At 38.2% G+C, this 21,916-nt stretch overlaps 1 protein-coding gene across 2 annotated transcripts; it reads left to right on the top strand.

Annotated features, from left to right (window-relative positions):
* Positions 1-2,933: 2,933 nt before the first annotated feature.
* On the top strand, positions 2,934-6,146 carry NEUROD6 (neuronal differentiation 6). Of its 2 annotated transcripts, XM_054273627.1 has the most exons (3): positions 2,934-3,129; positions 3,485-3,755; positions 4,542-6,146. In XM_054273627.1, exon 3 carries the CDS (start codon positions 4,563-4,565, stop codon positions 5,574-5,576), a length of 1,014 nt encoding a protein of 337 aa, XP_054129602.1. In that variant the 5' UTR covers positions 2,934-3,129; positions 3,485-3,755; positions 4,542-4,562; the 3' UTR covers positions 5,577-6,146. The 2 variants fall into 2 exon arrangements, with proteins under 2 accessions (XP_054129602.1, XP_054129601.1); XM_054273626.1 differs by lacking the exon at positions 3,485-3,755 and having other exon boundaries at positions 2,935-3,129.
* Positions 6,147-21,916: the final 15,770 nt, after the last annotated feature.

Genomic DNA, 21,916 nt, shown 5'->3' with positions numbered 1-21,916 from the left:
CAGTTAGGAGAGAGTTTGAGAGGATGATTTAAAAAAAAATAAATAAAAATAAAAAGGAGAGAGAGAAAAAAGAAAAAGAGTAAGGGTTCCAATGATAGCATATTGAACTTACTTGAAGGACTCAGATTGAATGCAGTGCAGTTTGGGTCAGTCCCCCTCATACCCCATGGAGATTTTGGAGACCTTGGAGCTCAGTATAATTTCAGTAAATTTATTAATTACTCAGTATTATTTAAATGAATGTATAAATATTTGGTTGTGTTATTATTTATACATATTAATATTAACACATTATTATAATATTGCATTTGAAATAGTCTCACTTTTAATTCAAGACTAGACAGTCCATGTATAGGAAAAAAATTGTGATATGTGTTCTGTAGCATATTTATTGCTGTGCAGTCATTCTATAGAGTGCATTTAAGTGTATTTTGTGTACTATTCTTAACATGCATTCACAGTAGACAGCAAAGCAGCAGTTGTTCGGTATGCTGTGAATGCCTATTAACAGCAGTACCTATTTGCATATCATGGATCCATAATACAAAATAGGCATAGTAAAAGCCTTATGAAAAGTTATTATGCATGCACAGTAGAGGCTTTTTAAACCTTGATATCTCAGCTATTTTGTTTCTCCACAACTTATTTGAAAATATTAAAAAGGTCAAATGATGGATTAGGAATGTGTGAAACTGTAGTATTACTCCTATGGAGGTAATCATTCAACACAAACTAATTCATTTTTCGTTTTATTAGCACTATAAAAGATGTTCAAAAATGCATTTGAGTTGTTAAAAAAAATAACCACCTACTTCAATAATAAGAAAGGACAGAGAAAATAGTTTCACATATTTTGAGCACCGTGTGATATAATTGAGAATTTTGTTGGTCCTTCCCTAAACACAGAACTATTGCAATGTCAACCTTTCTTTCAGAAGCTCATGGTGTTTTTAGTATGTATTGAAACAGTGTTGGTTACCCTAGGAATTTTAATTTTTAGATTATCTTGCATTTTTTAATACTTGAAAATGCAAAATCCTTGAAAAGGTGGACAATCCCTAGAACCTTTAACAATATAAATCTTAATACATTAATTGCTATTGAGGAAAATGGGATTCTGCTCTCTCCTTTGTTACAGATTGTAATGTTTGTGGTAAAAATTAAGTGAATGCTATGAATAGTACAGCACTTGCTCTTTTTTGAACAGTTTCCCTTAAAGTTTTAACGTCTTTGTCGCTTCAGATAAATTTTCATTAATAAACAAAAACTAACAAAAAAGCCTCTGTTTTATAAAGAATGAGAGAAGACTGAATGTCTTACTTTTTTAAAATAAAACAAAAATCACAAAACGCTCAGTGTTTGGGGTGAGGTTTTTTTTTTTTTTAATGAAAGGCTGTAAACCATTGAGCACATCCATATAGATGTATGAAACACGATCTTCCCACACACATGTTTTTCTGTACTGCAGTCTTATTTTTTGTTCCCGTCTCTAATAAAAAAAATGCCCCAACATATTTAAATGAAACTTTGTGAAAGAAAAAATAATTGGGTGGAGGCTTGAGGGCTGAGAACATTAATGCCAAGGTTTGGACCAATGTGAATTGAAGCAGATGAATTATAAACCCTTCAAAACCAGAATTTATAACGGAAATGCTGACACGGACCCATAACAATAGCAGCTCTGCCAAGTATTATTTTAATACTAAAAGCATACTCAGTCACTCATTATTTTATTATAGAAATTATATCTTTACAAAAAAGCAGTGATACACAATAATAATGAAACCGAATTTTAAAAAAGAATGTTTCTAAGGTGACTCCTTTAACTCCCGTGATATCACTTATATGTGACATGCCACTCCTTGAATTAAAAAAAAACACAAACCCCTTACACATGAAGGTGGAGTTTGTAATAAGCTAAATGGCAAGACTGAGCTAAGAGTCTTTGTGAACTTCCTTTAAGTGTTTTGCCAGCAGAAGGAGACAAAAGGGTTAAAAAGGAAGAGCAGGGAGCACAGGAGAGGCAGCTGACAGGAGAAACAAGGGCATGAAGAAAGGAGAAGCTAGGCATCAAAGGAGAAGAGCAGGGGGAGATATTTAGGCAGTTTTCAAAGGGAATAACACAGTTTTTAAAGAGATATTGGGGAAACATTCACAAAAAGGCCAGGCAGACTGAGAAATTATGGCAGGGGCCAAACCCTTTGAGAATCCTAAGCTACACTTTTGAGCAGGTGCATCCCAGTCACATTGCAACATGCCAGAGCAGGTCAGTGAGCCTTGCCACATGCTTCAGAAAAAAGGCATGATTTGTTAAACATTCATGCTGTATGTCCTGTTTTCTATAAATGCCTCTTTTATTTTGCAATGTAAAAAACACCAAGGGATGTGAAGGAAGGATTTCTTACAGATGGCATGAGGTTTTCTCCTATTATTCTGAGCTCTGGGGCAACAAGCTGCACTCCAAAAATCCCCGCACCCCAAAAATCTCACCCAGCAGCATCACACAAAAACTACTTTTTGTGACTGTGCTGTGCATTATAGAGCCAGCATTGCTTCCCTATTACCGCCTTCCTTTCCTTGCCATTTCTTTTTTGTCCCTGGGTACCAGGTGCACTGGAGGGACTCAGATCAATACAAGACAACATTTCTCGTATAAACAATGCCATATTAACAGCCAGAGGGCAGCTGTACCTGTAGGCAGGGATAGCACCAAATGCTGGCACGTCTATCCATGCAGCTAGACTGCTAAAAAGAAGCAACCACAGTGGAAATGCACCTACTGTATGTGAAATGCGGGTGCAGAATTTTTTTCTTTTCTTTTTTTCTATCAGTCTAACCTTCTGTGTTGATACATGAATGCTGGTACCCACTTAGAGGGATGCCAGATGATCAGTGCAGAATGAAGGTCCCAGGAGAAAGGCTCACGTGGTTTTCTCTGCCCCGTGACGTCACTAGCAGATGGCATGGGTACCAGCTCTGGCAGTTGGCATCAATGTCACTTTTTAGAGATCAATGAGATAGTGCAGATATACACAGATCTAGACTCCACCAGACGATGCGACATTCAGACTGAAAAGATTTGGAAGGCAAAAAATGAAAACTGATTGTTGAATGAAATAAAAAGCTAAGGTAATACAAATAAAGATATATTTCAATTGGTGTTGGGTGTGCATGCAAGTGTTTAAAGATACAGTATCATTGTCTTGTTTTTTGTGTATGCTATTTGCTGTCTAGTAACTCCTACCATTTTATTCTTCTGATGCAATTACAAACTTTCATTGCTTTTATGTAATACTGCAAATGTGTAGACAGTACTGATAGAGTTAGTCTTTGACTGGGGTTTTTGTTTAATTTTGTTCTGTTAAAAGTCCCTGCATTTACTTTGCTTGTCTCTTTGAAGTCCACGGGATACAAGCTTTTGCTGTTCCCAAACTGCAAATGAAAGCAAAGTAATTGGGAAAAGGAAATTATTTTTCCTTTCCAGGCTGGATTCTGAGCACACGTGCAGGATTGCAGTCAGAATCTACAGACCGCTCCTGTCAGCTAAGAGCTGGAGGAAGACATCTGAGCCTCGCAGAACATAAACACTGCTATAGCGGGCAGGGAATTTTTCACCTCCCCCCCTTCCCCCCCCAGTTGATGGGAAAGAAAAGAAAAAGGAGAAAAGAACAAGAAAAAAGGCAAATAAGTTGATTCTAACAAAAACCAGATAATATCAAATAGAATTTTTGCTTGAGAAAGGGAGAAAAAAAGAGGTAGGGAGATTTTATTTCCTTACTCTAATCTGAATACGTTTAGGGTTAAATAATTCTGATTTTTGTCTTAATATGAAATAAGTATTATGTGATTTTAATACAAATAACTAGGAAAAATGCTTTGTTTTGAATTATATCACTAGCTGAGTGATTTGGGGGGTATATTCAATTTTTTTTCCTTCTCAGCCACTGTAACTTACTAAAGTTTAATATCTTGATACATAAAGGAAGAAATGTGGAGAGCAAAACCCCACAATTTTGAAGTATAAGTCAAAAAGTGATTTTAAAATATTTACCATTAGGTAATAGAGATATGGCACTTTTTCAATTTTAAAACTGCACTCCCTTTCCTCATTTTTCCACCCAGGGGAATTTGGATTAATGAAATTTTTGTAGTGCTTTGTCACGTTTTGCATTTCTTTGAATTCCATGATGGTGAGAGTTTGAAAGATTTGTTTAAAAAAAATGAGCAGGGAGCTAACTGTACATTTAAAATATGAATTTACTCCATATTTATTTGTGATAAATGTGGCTTTTTAGTTGCAGGGTCAAATGTTTCAAGTGATTTTAGAATTCTCAACAGCTATTATTTTTTTAAACGTGGGCATTTGCAACTGCCATTTTATTAAAAAAATATAGACTGAGCATTTATACACACACACACATACACACACTCTTTTTAGAAGAGCTTACACACAGACACAAATAAGGTGCATGAGGCTGTCTGTGTGAGTCGGAAAACTTTAAAAATGGAAATATTTAAACATTGTGCTGGCATTCTTTCAGGTAACTTAAGATTGTAGAACCATGTTAACACTACCATTTGATGAGTCTGTTGTAATGCCAGAATCCCAGATGTGTAGAAAGTTTCCCAGAGAAAGTGATGACCAAAAGCAAATGAAGAACACAGAAAGCTTTTCAAAGCAGATCATCCTCCGAGGAAAGAATATTAAAAGATCTCCTGGAGAAGAAACAGAAAAAGAGGAAGAGGAGGAAGAGAGAGAAGAGGAGGATGAGAATGGCTTGCCAAGGCGAAGGGGCCTTAGGAAAAAAAAGACAAGCAAGATAAGGATGGAAAGAATTAAATTCAGGCGTCAAGAAGCCAATGCTAGAGAGAGGAACCGTATGCACGGCCTTAACGATGCTCTGGACAATTTAAGGAAAGTTGTCCCTTGTTATTCTAAAACACAAAAACTGTCTAAAATAGAAACTTTAAGACTAGCCAAGAACTATATTTGGGCTCTTTCTGAAATACTGCGAATTGGGAAGAGACCTGACCTGCTCACCTTTGTCCAAAACTTATGCAAGGGTCTGTCCCAGCCAACTACAAACTTGGTGGCAGGATGCCTGCAGCTGAATGCCAGAAGTTTCCTGATGGGCCAGGCAGGTGAAGGTGCCCATCATACCCGCACACCCTACTCCACCTTCTATCCTCCCTACCACAGCCCGGAGCTTGGCACCCCCCCAGGGCACGGGACTCTTGACAACTCTAAGTCCATGAAACCATACAATTACTGCAGCACTTACGAGTCCTTCTACGAAAGCACATCCCCTGAGTGCGCCAGCCCACAGTTTGAAGGTCCCTTAAGTCCTCCCCCAATTAACTATAATGGGATATTTTCCCTGAAGCAAGAGGAAAGCTTGGACTATGGCAAAAATTACAATTATGGCATGCATTACTGTGCAGTGCCACCCAGGGGTCCCCTTGGGCAGAGCTCGATGTTCAGGTTGCCTACAGAGAGCCACTTCCCTTATGACTTACATCTGCGCAGCCAGTCTCTCACCATGCAAGATGAATTGAATGCAGTTTTTCATAATTAATGAGGAAAATGAAACTAAACAGTGGTCATTCACCTCCCCATCTAATTAAGAGCAAGCAGATGCTTGGGCACTGCGTAATTGGCACAATTCTATTTAAAATGTTTACTAGTTCCTAAAGTGTGTTTCAACTATTGTGAAGATTTTCTATGTATTAATAAACCCTTTATATTGTAAGTATTTTTTTTCCTGTAATCACTGTGAGAATATGTTTCCTCCCAGAGGTTTTCTCCTTCCTTTTTAACTTTTTGTTTCCCTATTTATTTGATTTGTTGAGCAGTGTGTCTGAACAATATTACTGAAATAAAAGCGTACACACTGTGTGAAGTCAGTGTCTATTTTGATTGTATAGTAATTATACAAATGCATGTTATTGAAATCAGATTGATAAAAATTATGTATTTATAATTGGTAGAAAATATATATTATGTATTCAAGGAGAGCTGGATTAAAAATATTAAGAATTTTAAAGTAATTATCCAGAACTGAGATGGGCTTGCAATGTGCAGAGGTGAGGGGGCAGCAATATTGAAAGCTATGCAAAAAAAAAAAAAAAAAAGGCAAACAGGAAAGCGAAATAGTTTTTGGGTTGTTGGTTTTCGGTAAACTAAGGGAAAAATGATTGTCATTGATATTATTCAGCCTGATTTTAGAGTGTTGCTGACAGGGGCCACATGATTATATTTAGAAGATATTGTCAAAAATTTGCCTCAGTTATTTTGACCATATATAATAAGCACTTTTTATTTGTGTTATTATGACTTCAGATGTAAAGGTTTGTTACAAAAATGTATAACTGTGGTTTCTCACTACATACTTGACATGCAATTAAAAATAGATGTTTCCACTTTTAAAATACATCTATTAGCTGTGATACTATAGCTGTGTGTATTTTGTCTGATATTTATTATTTCGCAGTATACAGCTGCCTTTGGTCTTGTCTACACACCTTTTTTCCCAGGACATTCATAATGCTTAAATCTGGGGTAGGAAGTCAAGAATTATCAGGTGAACCTCGTGCTATTTTCAGAAGGATGTATTAGTGATGCAGTGGATTCAAAATACCACATAATTAGCTGTGTGTTAAATGAAATAACAGGTTATGGCAAGAAAGTAACTTTATATTTCAATGAAATGCCAAATTTCATGTGGGGAAGAGCCCTGAGCTAACACACAGGACATTAGCTGCTCCTCTAGCTCACTGGGGAATGGCAGGAGCATGAGAATTACAAGGACTTCAGAGAAAAAGAATTCCTGGACATTGCTAAACTTAGTGTTGATTAAAAAGCAGCACCAGTAAACTACAGATTTGTGTGCAACCCACACTAGTTCAGCAGCTACAGAGGTCTGCACAGTCCCACACACCTGAAGAGTTTAGCTTAGCTGAGCCTCAGTTGTTTTCTAAACAGCTAGAGCTATTTATCTATAAACTGATGAATGATAAAATGAATGAACTGTTGATCTAAAAGCCGACAGTCTTTAAACCTCTGAATGAGCAAGACCTCTTTATTATGATGGATAAACAGCAGCTGTCTGACAAGCAAAAGTACTCTGCTCTAAATGAGGAGGGAATACTTTTTTAAAAGCTGTATTAAAGGTGTAAATTTCACATGCAAGTTGGAAGCTCCTGGCTGAATCACAGTCAGAGTCACAGTTTGTTAATGACACATCAATCTCACAGCCTCACTTGAGTACACAGCTGGACAAAGTGGGGATGGGCCAATTTCTCCTGATAATTTGCCTAATGTCACAAGCAATACTTGCTGTAAACAGTCTGCCCTGCCAAACATTGCAGCTCCCTCAGGACAGCCACAACCTGATGTTCATCTCTTCTAAGTAAGACCAGGCTGCCCTCAAAGGAAAGCGATAACATATCCCAAAGTTTGTATCAGGGTGTAAATGCTTCCACGTTTGCAGAGGTAGAGGGACAAGCATGGTATTTTGTTAACCAATATCCTCCCTAGGCACAAATAGGACACCAAAATGGATCCTTTTGGAGCAGTCTTGGGCCAAATTTCAGGGGTTTGGCTCAGAATCATCCCCTGTTTCCTCAGGGTCAGGCACAGAAGGTACAGGCAGCCACTTTCCACCTTGGATGAAAGGTGATGGTGATGACTGTCAACTCAAAAGCATCCCCAGGTGTTATGCACTGAATATAGGAGGGATTTGGGAGAAAAGAAGACCCTAAAATAGATTGCATTTGCTGTTACCCAGAATTAGCTGATATTTGGCAAGCCATGGAAAGGTCATGAGAGAGAGTAGGGGGAAGAAACCATTCGATGAAGTGGAAGCATGCAAGCTTGGGCACAGATTCATGCACACTGAGAAATAATAATATATAATGAGGTGCTGTAGGCAAGAGGGCCCAGAAACAGGGGATGATTTGTGGGGAGGCCAATATCCCCCATTTAGCATTGGCAACAAACTTGTCTAACCAATTTTACTAAGAGAAGCCTCTTCTAGGAGGCTGAAAGTTCACCAAGTATTTCAGAGCTGTCTTGCTGCACAGGGGGAGGGTCTTTGCATACGTTGAGAGTGGTGTGAGGAGGCAGCCGTAAAGTCCTCCAGCAAGGGAAGGAAATGCCTACTGCAATACATCCAGCAGGAACCCAAGGGGTGCTCAGTCTTGAGGCTCTGCAATCTGGGCATCTCCAACTCTGTGGCCCTATATTAACTCAATAACTCATGGGCCAGTTCCTATTTCCCCTTCTGGCAGCAGAGACAAAGGGAAAAGGGGAAAAAAATTTCCCTGCCAGTTCAGATCTTTCTCCCTCACTCCACAACAGATGGGGAGGCAGTTTGCAGCCAGTTTCCCCCTCTGGTAGCTCAAGGCAAGAACCACACTTGCTCAGGGCATTGCAAGTTGGAAAGTCACTCCACAATAAATAACGGAACAAGTAATAGGAAAATATTGAGATGGCATAAAAACCCTTCAATGTTCTCTTTCTAGGAGGGTATGGATTGTTTAGAGATATGGAGGTAGGAAACTCCCTTGACAGCAGGCTCTCTTGCATACCTTCTTTTATGCACACAACAAACATTTCTATGATCCTTCACTGGCCAGTCACAGAATAAAAAGGTGCTCCAACCTCTGACATGATTTTTAAAAGTCTTTGAAGATGCCTATTTTAGGGAAAAAATCTGAGTACTAATAAAGGTCTGGTCGTTTAAAATCACAGGAATAAAAGACAATGGGTTTCTTACTCATTATCTCCACTTTTTGAGGTTTGTCTCCTTTCAATCCCTTTCATACAGCAAAACAAAACTGGTCAGATCTGTGTGTCTTGTTCTCCTCTTCACTGCCTTCAATTTTTTGAGGATAGAATTAAGTAAAAGAACAACTGCTTCAGAAAAATTAGGTGAGAAATTTCTATTTTTCCGTGTCCTTTAGCACAAAAATATTGAAAACTTCCGTCAGTTTTAGAATGGAAACCCCAAAACTGTCAAAAGAAGAGGTATTTAATATGTGGCTTTTTTACACAGTGGAACTCTTTGCCATTTATTATTTCCCACAGTAACATTTAGTGTGATTTTTAAAAAAGCAATGTGGATTTTTTAAAATATTGGAAAGACACTAATTATTTAAGAATGGCTGTACTGGTTCAGATTAATCATCCATTTGACCTAATATCTATTTTTAATATGAGAACATAAAATAGTTGTCCAAATGTGTCAGAAGAGCGCAAGAAAAATAATTTTTTTAAAAACTAATAAAAGTTAGATAATGTTCCAGTCTCGTTGAAGACAGAGATGCATCTGAATTGCAAAAAGGGCCAGGAGGCAGAACAGTGTGGTGTAATGTTAACACTCTTTCCTCTGCAACCCAGGACTCATCAGTAATCACTGAGGACAATACACTGGGTAGTACTAGGTGGTACCACGCCAAGAAAAGCCTCATCCAGACTACAATTTAAAACCTGTGACCCAAGCCTCAGTCCTACAAATCCCAGTGAGACCACAAAGAGAGAGGGAGGGACGTCCACTGCTCTGCCAGACCTTAGTGGAGACCTCAAACCTTTTCTGAATTACAGTAGGGATACCCTTGTTTTAGGACACATCCTGACTATGGTCCCTTTGGGACTGTCTTCATTTTTTCATTTCATAGCTATTTCTACAAAGATTTTTAAAATGTATTGAGATTGCACAAGCCCAAACATGATGGGAATTTTTTTCTACGCTAGCAATTCCCTCTTCCATTTTTATCCCTACTTTATTCTTCTTTCTCTGCCTTGCCTATAAGGGCTCTCAAACAGCAGCAATTAAGTGAAATGCCATCAACAAAGATAAATGAAATCCCAGTGCAATACATGGCAGAATCTTTCAAAAAAAAGGGTCTTTGCATGGTTTTGCTTAATAGATTGTGGATCTAGCTTAACAGTGGTTTTATTTTATGGTCACAAGGTCAAAGCAGGTTTAATATTAGTACCAAAATCCTTCAGCCTTTGATGCATAAGTAGCAGATATAGTGCTGCTGTAGGCTGAATTATCTGGAAAGCAGCTTCCCTTACAAAATTTCAGCAATTTTCAAATTAAGAAGCAACAAACAAAAAAACCCCTCAGTAATCTGGCTGTGGGTCTGACCCAGAGCTGAACCATGGCAGCAGGTTTTGATTTTGCTCTGGAGAGACACAGATCAGCGTGGTGAACAGCTGGCACTGTGCCATTGCAGAATCTCAAGGGCAGACCTGTCGTATCTCACTGATACAAATCTAACTACAGTACACAGGGCTGCCATGCAGAATCACACTCCCAAGCCTTCCTCACCACACAATTAGACCAGAGCAAATCATCTCACAAAAAATCTATGCTATGCCAAAAGGATGGCATGTTTTCCTGCAGAGCTTTTTCCCTCATCTCAGAAGATGTGCAAGAAAGAGCTAGGAAAAGGGAAAGGCAAATTTGCAAGCTAAAGAGCTCTGGGGGGAAAAGAGTTTGGGTTTTTTTTGTTTTTTGGTTTTTTTTTGGGGGGGGGGTGGTTTGGGTTTTTTTGTTGTTGTTATTGTTGTTTTAGTTTTTTTGTTGGTTTTTTTTTTGTAATACCTACAGTGTGGAGTTCCTATGACTCACAACAAGCTTTAAATTGACAACAGCAGCAAAGGTTGCTACAAAAAGGTAAAGAGATTTCCTCCCGCTACTTCCCCAAAACACCATTTTCTTTTGACTGTTTCCTTGTCACTTGCTCCTTACATTTACACATTTATCCCTGTAACTGCGTTACTTGCATTATTTAATTCTATTCTTGTATGATTTAATTCTACACCATGTATGTAGAACATGTCTAATTGTAGCTGAAAATCTGCACTACTTCAGGAGGTTAAAACAATGTTTGCTGGAAAAAAAGTGATGCTTACAATTGTTCGTTTTTATAGGATATTCAGTATATTCTCATCCTCACCCCGGTTTTGTGAACATTGTACTTTCTGATACTCTGAGGGATTTTTGCATTTCTGTAGAACATTGCTAAGCTAGTCTGAGGGTTTTCCCCCCTCTTAGGATTTTTTTTTAATTGTAACTGATTAGAATGTGAAATAGTATTTTTGAAATTGATGACATTTCCTGATCTATAAGTATGCCCACATGGTAAATATCATTAATTCAGAAGTGCTTGGACATTCTCTTTGAAAAATCTAGTAATCAGCTGAATTGAAAGTTCTTGTAGAGATAGAGAATAAAGGCATAACCACAGATTATATCATAAATTTTGTACACATGAAAGCAGGAACGGAGGACATGGGTCCACTCATGTTCTGTTGGAATTCAGCAGATGCCAGATTGGAGTCTAAATCACATGGGAAGATAAGCATGGCCTTATCCACGGTGTTATTTATTTACACATGAGCAAATGCAGAACGCTTAGATGCAACTGAAATGACATTTTTGTTGGGCAGATAGCTTGCAAACAAAGAGACTCTGACAGGACCCTCCTCAGAACCCGGGGAGAGGCCCACAAGGATGTTGGTCAATATTTGCCCCACATGGGGAGAGGTGCCTGTAGGAAGAAAAGATATGGAGAACGCCAGAAGCAGGACTCCAGCTAATTTCAATAATAAGCAATTGAGATTGCGTTCCAAAATTCTAAAGGAAAGTTCATGTCAGCCATGATGAAAAGCCTTCTCCACCTGGATTTACAAGGAGAGCTGTTCTTGGGCTTAGCTTGGTAACAGTCATTACTTTAGAAAAGTACATATTTTTCCCACAATAGATATAATAACCATTTTATTTCACACCCATCCGTTTACATACAAAGGCACACCTACACCTATTGGGACAGATTTTGCGGGTTTCCACCAGAAAGTGAGTAAAATCATTTGAATGCATATAGCTATAATTATTTTTATGCCAAAATTCCAGAAAATTTATTAATGTGGTAAGACAGTGAATGAATAGCCATTCAATATGTACAACCACAAGTTGTCAGGTGTTTGGATTCACAAATTTCCATCTCAGGGATTCAAATTAGCCATAGCTGCATCATGTTCCCATTACTCCTAAATTTCATATATTCTTATTCTTACTATACTCTCAGTTTTTCCCTTCAATTAAATAATAGAAACTAAGCTAAAAGGATAAACCTGTCCCTGTGCCACATCTCACACTCTCACTATGGGCGAATCTTACAATAACTAAGCCCAGAAATCAGAATGACAAATATTGCAGCAACAGAAACACAGCCCTAGCATAATGAGTGTTGCAGGATGTGAGAGAAGTATGGCAACATCTTTCCTAGTGAGTAGAGTAATAATTCAATGCAAGATGCACTGCAGCACCCAGCAGAAACACAGGTGAGGAAACCTCTGCGAGGACAAAGCAACTTGGTGGTCACAACAAATTCAGCTAATTACCTCCTCAGAGACAGGCACATTATACGTGAACTGGGGTACCAGTCTGCTTTGCCTGGACAATACATCCCAAATACAACTCTGCCAATCCCCATTTTGAGTAAGCTGGTTGCTGCACACAGTAGGTCATCTACGCTACAACAGTTGCTTCAGCATTCATGCTGGATTCACAGCCACCTCAAACAGCTGAACCTGCTAAAGATGCCCAAGAGGAGATTGCGCCGCTGTATCATACACCCACATCTTACTCAGTCACGGGTTCCCTGAACCCTCAGGTACTCACACAGATGTCAGCACCTTCTGTAAAATGGTGGCTGCCATGAGTAATGGTCTCCACCGCAGGCACAGCCTTATGGAAAAGCTCTTCAATTAAGATATGCCTAGTGGTCTCCATGAGTGATTAACGGTGAGTGATACTGCTTGAGTACAGTATCTCACTGATACTGTGGTCATATTCCCTTAACTCTTTTTGCTATCCATGTATTGGGATGAATCCTCTCTTTAAATTTAGCATTCTTCTGGGCAAAAATAACACTACAGAATTAGTTTTAATGTGTTATTAATTTATTATGTTATTAATGAACCAAGGTATAAGAGAAGATATAAGGGGCCACACATATTTCTGGCAGTCCCAGACTACAAGCATACACTCACTAACATTCTCTGCCTTCTTAAAGTCACCAACAAGTTGTCTGGGAAGAAACTATTCCCCCAAAAAGGGATATATTATTGTCAAGGAAGAACTGCACACAAAGAGGGATATCTCTGCTCAGATATCCTAGATCAGTGTTACACCTGCCCCTTCTCTTTCACTGGCCAGTATGTGTGAAGGTAGTAGTAGACAAAACAGAATCTTTGCTTGATTTGTCCCTTTTATCTTATTTAACCCAGTTCCTGTGTTATATAGAGGTAATCTGGTCTCCAGCCCGCTCCATTGCTCTGTGACAATTTACTTTTAAATACCTAGAGAATTACAAAATAAAACCAGTCTCAAATTTGAATCTAGCATTTATTTTTTTCCAAGAAAACATATTCAGACTTTTTCCTAACTATATTTAAATCTTACCAGTGAACATGGTGATGGTTATTAAAAAGTAATTCTGGATAAATTAGCTTGCAGCTACAAAATTAATGTAATTCATTTATTACTTGCAGCCACAAATCAAAACGTTGTTAACACTGCTGCATGCAATTTAATATGCACAGTAAGTTTCCATATGGCTTCAATTTTAGGTTCCCCGGTCACTACAGAGGCTCATTTGCAGAATGGTCTGTAGGCATACGAAATCAGCTTGTGCTTACTGGAAAAAAGGCTGTTCAAGGTGGTTCCTACATGGCACAACAGTCCAAAAAGTCCCAAACCGCTAACACCTCTTGAGATTATCATATCCTACTTAAGACTGAGGAATATCTACACTCATTCATAGAACTACAGATATAACCAGTGCTTATTAAAAAAAAAACACCCATAGTCAGAACTGCTATTTACCAGTTCATGCTCCTAACCATGAAGGCACATTTTTAAAAGCACTAAGCATCCGGTATCTTTTTGAGAAGCAACAGAACCAAAATATAATGTTACAACATCAACTTTACAAAGCTTAAAAAAAGTCTACAAAACTTAAAAAAAACTGAAAAGTCTAAATTTTGACAAGGATATATAGATCACCTGTGAGGTACAGCTAAATTTTTGCATAATGTACCCAGAGTTGTGCATGCACTGTGATTAGCTTGAACACATCAACTAGATAAAGGCAATATGCTGCACATGCATTTCATTATCAGTAATCTTGTTGCAGAATATTTTCATGATTGAATGAGCAACAGCGCCTGTTTTCAAAGTCAAGTCTCTTACCTTCTTCAACCACACCAAATTCCAGCAACACCTAGCTCATTTTTACTTAAGAAAGCCTGCTGGAGAGTGATTACAGTGGATTTATACCCCTGGATTCAAGTCTGATTGATGGACTACCTGACTAAGAGCAAGAGCAATAAACCAAGTTCTTTCCAAATAAGAGCAGGCCATGAACACCAGCAAACCATGCCACAGCTCTATTTACTAGATTGCAAGCTTGCACAGGTCACAACATTGCCTATACCTTCCCTCTTTCTCCTTCTTGAAAAAACTCATTCAATGAAGTACATCTTATAACCAAAGTAAGATATTTCAAAGTATTTTTGCTTTGTTGGAAGTATTCTGATCAACTTTCTGATCTCTGGGGTTAATAAAGTTGTCAGAGATCCCCAGTATGCTTTCTCCTTTTCTTCCAACTGGCAGCAGCTGTGGTGTAGTAATCAACATCAACAGTAAATAAGGCCAAAATCATAGGCACAGAATTATTTTTTCATCAAGTGCAACTGACACTTGTTTGATAAGTCAGCATCAGTTTTGGTTTGGCATTGTTTGTCTATGCCTGGATTTCACTTATACCTGGGAAACCACATTCAGCACAATGCCAGTTATATCACAACTCAGAATGAGAAGGCATGGGGCTGGGGCAGAAAAAGAGGCTTTCACATTGTGAGACTACAGTACATCAAGTAACAGCGTGGAAGTACCTATCAAAGGCGTGAGCACAATCAGAATTAGGAGGTCAGGTTTATCAAATGTCCATGGAGCTACTCAAGGAGAATGAGAAAAAGGTTCTTAATGACTACTTTTCAGAGACACACCTGAGACATCATTATCTGTTGGTGGTTCAGAGTGGTGGTTCTGTTAAGCACAGTATACACAGTTATATATTTCCTCTCCTGGAAAATATCTTTGCCAGACCTCTCCTGGGCAGCAAAGGCATCAGCATACCATTGCAGCCAGGCCAGACGCAGACAAGGAAAAGCCATTGGAGATCAAAGCACTAACAATGCTGAACCCTGATTGTGAAAGTATTCAATGAAACAAGTCTCTGATCTAGGCTATTCTAGGATTTCAGGGTATTTTGACTAATTTCTAACCTGCAATTGTGGGACAATCCCAGACTAAATTACTGTGAAAGAAGTGAGACAGATGGAGAGAAGAAAATAGAAGCAGGCAGCCCATTATAGCTTAATTCCTACTCTTTCCAGCACTCCTGACATCAATAAACTCTGTCCACCAGAAGGGCATCACAGTGAAGAGAGGACTCACGGATATATTTCACTGCATTTACACAATGATTTCCTGAAATGTGAGGGAGCGGGGGAGCTGCCTTCTTTATTTTAGTACTGTCAACTGTTAGTACAAAGAGTCTCTCTCTGCTGTTATGTTCTCGTGAGCTGGCAGATCTGTTGGGAATATAATGAGGTCTGTTCATGCACCTCCATTTCTAACAACTTACTCCTCACATGCTCTCCTGATTTTCTTGAGGCGTAAGGACCAGTTGACTATGCAAATGAAATAAGAGAATGTAGAAAATGAGTTTGACACAAAGGGAGTTGCTGGCAAATGCCACTGCTTCCTCCAGGCATAATGGTAAGAGACAGCTGCTTCTGCCAGCACAGAAGCAGTAGCTGAGGGGGCTAGCACAGCTCTTTTGAAAATCTTTAGTCTGATGAATAACTAGGCAAAGGCTGCATATATTTCCAAGGGAGGACCCCCAAATCCAGGGCTTCAAATCTTGCTCCAGATTATCATCCACTGTAAATGCACACAGGAGTGATATCAGATGTCTATTGTTGAAATCTGTGAGTTTATTGTCTTCCTCTCTTTTGTAAAAGAGGAGCAAGACGAGAAATGGACTGTGAGAATGTAAAAAGCATTGTCCTTTGCAATTTCCAAAAGTGCTATTGTAAGAATACAGTTATAATTTTTGCAGCAAGATGTTACTTTTTGGATCAAACATTTTGATATATGAGCAACCCCAATAACTATAGAATAAATAACCACAAAAATATTTAATCACTGCACACAATACTATGGTTTTATTTCACATTTTCTTTACAGAGTTATTCCCTCAAGTAATTATCATGGCAATCGTAATTCTGATGATACATGTGTTGTGTCAATCTATCTAATAAATAGTGGCAGAATATTGTAACTGACATGAATACATAAATATTTTGGATTCAGTGATTCTTAAATTGTTTTGAAATAGTTATAGTAAGCAGTAAATACTGACACTTTTCTTTTACCTGTAAGAGCATCTGTCACATGGAAAGCTGAAACAATGCTTAGAGTACCACTTTGTGGGAAAAAAACCAACAAAAATATTTATTGATAGTATTAAAGGAGCGGCTTGATGTTGTTCAGCTCTGAGCATAATAGCTGTCTGGAGTGCCACATTAGCACACAAATACAAAATAAAATCCTTCCACAGGAGAGACCTTAATTTCAAACAAGAGGGAAAACAAAATTCAGAATATTAAATTATTAAAAGCATGCCATATTGGGAAAAAATAAAAATGGACATTTGTGCTCTCATCTTTCCTGAGAGGATAGGGACACATGATACTTTTCAAAGTTCCAAAGTTAGCAAGTGGTAAATAAAATTCACATTTCCTGATTTTCCATCCTTTCCCCAGCACTTCCCAGGAAACATGACAAATCTCAACTGAGGTTATAAATGCTCGCCAACCGAGGGCTGGTTCACTTTGGCAAGGTTCTGCTCTCAGTCATACCAGCAAAGCTCCTTTAAACACGCTGGATTTACTCAAATATTAATGGTGACAAGAATAAAAATTTGCATTTAGTTCCACCAAAGTTCAACATTCTCCACACTTCTTCCCAATAACAAATCCAAACATCTTATTCTTATGACATTCCCTTATTTTTTTATTTCCCTCAGAACACCCCGTATTTGTGAGCTGGCACTATTACTACAGTTTAAACACATGAGAAAACCCAAGATGAACTGGCTGCCACAAGAAGTTACAAACTGGGCAAAAACCTAGTGATCCACTTCCTGAACCAAGCTGAACCCAGATTCCTTAAATCAGATTTCACATGTGTGACTTGGCCTAATGGCTGCCATGCATCAGCTGAGCCCCAGTGAAAATTGTTTAAATTAGCATGTGCTACCCTACATTTGCAACAGCTCAGCTGCTACATAGGACCTCATTAAGCTATGGTAACTTGCTCAAGAATCTGAAACCTCAATCTAATGCTCTACCCAGTGGAACACATAACTGCCCAAATCCTGCCCTCTGCCTCCATGCCAATATACCTCCTGAGCCCATGTTTCACAAAGTAAGGATGTGCCCAAGAAAATAAGCTCAGTACACTTTTCCAGTGAGATGCTTCAGAAGAAGATTTATTTAGATAAGCAGCTAGATCTGGATCTCTCTGCAATTCAAAAACAACTTCATGGATGGTACTAAGATTTCTTTGTGTCCTGTCTTTATCTTCTGTTTTATATACCAGGTTTTCTTCATCAGCTCACCAACAAGCATTTCACTATAGATTCCTCTTTCCTTAACTATTGTAATTTCTCCTTGTGATCATCTCAAGACGTACTTCTCCAGAACAATTCAAGCAACTGCTTTTTATTCCTAGAGAATAAAAGAAAATTAAAAATATACATCTATATACTGACTCCGCCTTAATTTAGAAATCCAGTTTCGAAGTGTCTTTATCATTCTCTCTTCCTCTCTAAACAATCTATTCATATATTGTCTATTAGAAATGTAGTGCAGCAAACTTTACTTCAGCTGACACCATGTGAAATGCACATCCTGATCCTTGAGCCCTCTTATACGATAGAGGGGCCCTCTATAATAGGAGTTATAGGCCCTCTTATAGGAAAGAGGGCCCATATTCATCCTTGTTTTCTTCCTTAATCTCTCTTTTGGAGTATTGTATGTGTATAATTTATTAAATTAGTGTTTTATATTAAATTAGTGTATAAAATTAGTGTAAAAAAGTGTTACGCAAAATTAATTTGTATTTTATTGCTGTTATTTTGCAACCTGTAATATCCTTGAAGATACTTAAATTATATAAAATGCAGAGCAAAAGTGAATATCCCAATGTACCTGACCCAGTATGTCTTAGCATGTCACCTTTTGTAAGGCACTAGTTTAAACCTTCAGGGAACTGTTAGCTCAACAATTATGTCTACAGGTAAAAAAAATTGGATTCAGCTAAGAAATTTTTCACATATATAAAATTACCAGGATAAGATTTGCAATTTTGCAAGCCAACTAATACAACAACAATATAGTATTTTGGAGTGGGTAAATGCAGGAAGACCAGTCACTGTCTGATGCCTCAAATTTATGCAGCTCAAGAAAAAGCAGGCTGCTCTTGTTCTGTCTGGCAGTGTTATCATATCAATTTCAACAGGTAAATATAATTTCAGCTTTGTGCTGTGGCACAAAAGCATTGATTATCTGTGAGTTACCCCTTAACATACTATGATAATTTTCCTAGACTTGTGCCTCATGAGCTCACAAGAAACTAAAGACCCACTTAGCTTTGGAGTACCTCCCAGGGCTGATGGATGTGCTGTGCTAGCACAAGTTCTGCTAAGAATTGCAGTTTCCTGACTGAGGGAAGAAACAGGAAAGTGAGGATTGCTGTAGTTTTTTCATCTGATTGAACTGAGGCCTTGCTTCTTCCTTAGCCCAGTCCCACCAGCTGTGAAATAATGTGACTCCAAAGGAGCCGTGGCCATTACCATTCTTCACTTGTGCTCTCAGCTCTCTGAGGGAAATGTCTCTTACTGCTTCTATGTATGAAGCAATGCCATGGATTTAGAGGTCAACCTGTCTGTCAGAGCATCCTGCAATCTCTCCATTGTCCTATAGAGCAGCTAGGAGGCAGCTGTCAAAGTCTCTAACCGGGCAACAATGGCCAGGGAAGGGGCTGGCCCCAGGTTTCCCCGAGATAGGCACCGAAGAGTCTTCTCTGGTGGCAATTTGTTCACATCATTGGCAAGTTTTGAAACTGCATTCATAGCAAAATGTCTGAGAAAAGACAATAAAATTTTGTCCTTTGGCATCTCCGTGAGGGAAGCCATACTTTATAGTTCAATCAGTAGCTACTAGAGTGATAGAGAAAATGACATGTGAATCCTTTTCAACAGAGAGGAGAAAATATCTGTCCCTGAGTGGTTATGTCTAGATTCTATGCTGGGAGAAGAAAAGTGTACAAATGAAAATGAACATGTTTTATAATTAAAAAAGGCAAATAGGGAATAGTTTCCCCCCCAAAAAATGAATGGAATGGAATGGAATGGAATAGAATAGAATAGAATAGAATAGAATAGAATAGAATAGAATAGAATAGAATAGCTCCCCCCACTCAAAATATTGCTGGAGACAAAATCAAATGCATCTTATTGCATTTTGCCAGAGCTAGGAAGAGAGTACCTAGCTCATAAATTCCATTAGGAGCTTGGGGATTTTTGATATAATGAATTCTACAGTTTCAGAGGAGACTGTTTTGCTAATAATTATGTAACAGTAATTAAATCTGAAAAAGGTTGTACTCTAACTATGTTGATTTATTGCAGCTCCAACAAAATACTTCTAGAGTGTGCTTTGGAGCGTGCACCTCCTCCCTCCAGTTTTCTTTAAATTCTCACAGAGCACTGGGTCACAGATGGTCTGAGATGCGATATTTTCCCTATTAAATTCCTAATAATCTTTTTCTGAGGCTGACTCATGGAAGCCTGGGGATTTCTCATTTTAATTAGAAGGTTTAAGGAGCTAACTCTGTTTGAAATTTCCTCTTAGGAGATATGGGTGCAGGTGATCCCATTCAGAAGAATGACACAATATCAAGGCCAACATCTCATTTCCATATTAGATTGCATCTAGTTTGGCATAACTCCTGATCTGGATGCTGATGATGTGCAGCCTGAGTTGAAAGCATAACACTTAACCATTTGAAAACATTTATTTTATTATTTAAAAATAATAAAAGAATTTATCTTTAATAATAAAAGAATTATTTTAGGATTTTGTCTGAAGACATTTTAGGCTCTAGGTGGATATTGCCTGCTCTATGGCCATTCTCCATCACCCTGTGTAGAAACTATTTATAAATAGGAATTATTTATTAGTCTGATTGAAACAATTAGTTTTTATCATTTGGAAACAGCACTGTTAAGGCTGCTCATACAAAGAGACACACTATATTGTCCAAAGGGTTGATCCTCTCAGTATTTAGGATAATAATGTTTCAGATTGATTCTATCTGCAAATATTATAAGCTATAAAAATAGAACACACCTAGCAAAATGTTTTATGTATGACTTCAGCATTCACAGCATGTGAAGAACAAAGTCCCACCTCTGCCACCCAAAGGAAGTTATTCCTAGGCCCTCATAGTTTAGTTTGATCATTCATAGAATGCTTGTTAAGAGTTTGTCTAGTGTACTATTCAGATGTACCTTGATAGTCTACTGTGAAAAAAATCCTACCTCTTATAAGACAGCTTTTGAAGTTTCATCAGCTTACACTCTACAGCCAATTCCTGTGCTTTAGGAGAATGAAGAGCATCTCTTATTCTTCCAGCATGGTATGCGGTTGTCAAGAAGTCAAATGAGACATTATTTGCCTTTTATAGCATTACATATCTTTTCAGTGTTCAACAGACAGAAGTGACTGTGATTTGGGAAAGTAAAAAATTTCACCCACTCTCCACTGCACCACTTAGACATGCTAAAAATAAAATTTTATTGGAAGTGGTACTGCAGCATATAGTCTTGGTTGTGAATAAAAGAAATAGCCTTTTCTATGTTAAATCCTGACAGTTGTGCCATCCCCATAAATGAGTTTTTATAAGCCCAAAGTTTTAATTTTGTTAAATGCATTTTAAAAATACTCTGCTGAAAAAAGCTGAAGTTGACATAAATTGTTTAAAGGTTTAATTTCTATGTATAATCCATTCATTAGTATATGCAATTTTTATGCCCTAGTTGCTGAAATGTTCTAAATATTTGGGATTTAATATAATGGCAAGTATTTCTCTTATGTGTCACAGAATCTATAAACAAAGACACAGAGCAGTGCTTTATAATGTTTTTCAAAGATCCTTCAGCAAATCACAGCCTACAAATGCCTCACAAATAAGGTTATTCTCAGTAAAGTGCTGCACCCCTTGTGAAGGAAGAAGAAGCCATACTAGTTTATGAGCAAGAAAAGCCAACTCTTGCTTGGAATATGGTGAGAATGTAGAATTTGGCCCTACCCTAGATTGCACACAATATTTTGTGAGTGAAACATCAACGTGCAAACTGCAAAAACAGCCATTCTTCTGAATGCTCACAAGCCCAGCTGATGCTGTAAGAATTGGCTGGATTTGTCCACTTGCTTCATAACTGCTTTTGCTAAGCCCAGGAAGGAGGAAGCAGGTGGGAGCTGCCTTCCCAAGGCACTCCCATGGAAGCAGCTTGGCCTCTGTGATCTGTTGTTAAAATACCATCTCTTGTCAGTGGAAGGAATGGATATCCCATGCTGTAATTGTGTGGAAAATCCAACTGTGTTAATTTCTCCCAAAACCAATGTAGAGGATAAGACGTCCTGCTTTTTAGGCCCCATTCACATAGCAGTTGAGACACAAAATCAATTTCTCAGCAGAGGGCC

The sequence above is a fragment of the Melozone crissalis genome, unplaced genomic scaffold (assembly GCF_028551555.1).
Source record: "Melozone crissalis strain CALT ecotype California unplaced genomic scaffold, PUWL_Pcris_2 ptg000016l_1, whole genome shotgun sequence".
NCBI lineage: Eukaryota > Metazoa > Chordata > Aves > Passeriformes > Passerellidae > Melozone > Melozone crissalis.
This window is presented reverse-complemented; position numbering and strand designations above follow the sequence as displayed.

What these genes read in the sequence shown, in the direction of transcription:
- NEUROD6 (XM_054273627.1), top strand. Translation starts at nt 4,563, where the DNA reads ATGTTAACACTACCATTTGATGAGTCTGTTGTAATGCCAGAATCCCAG.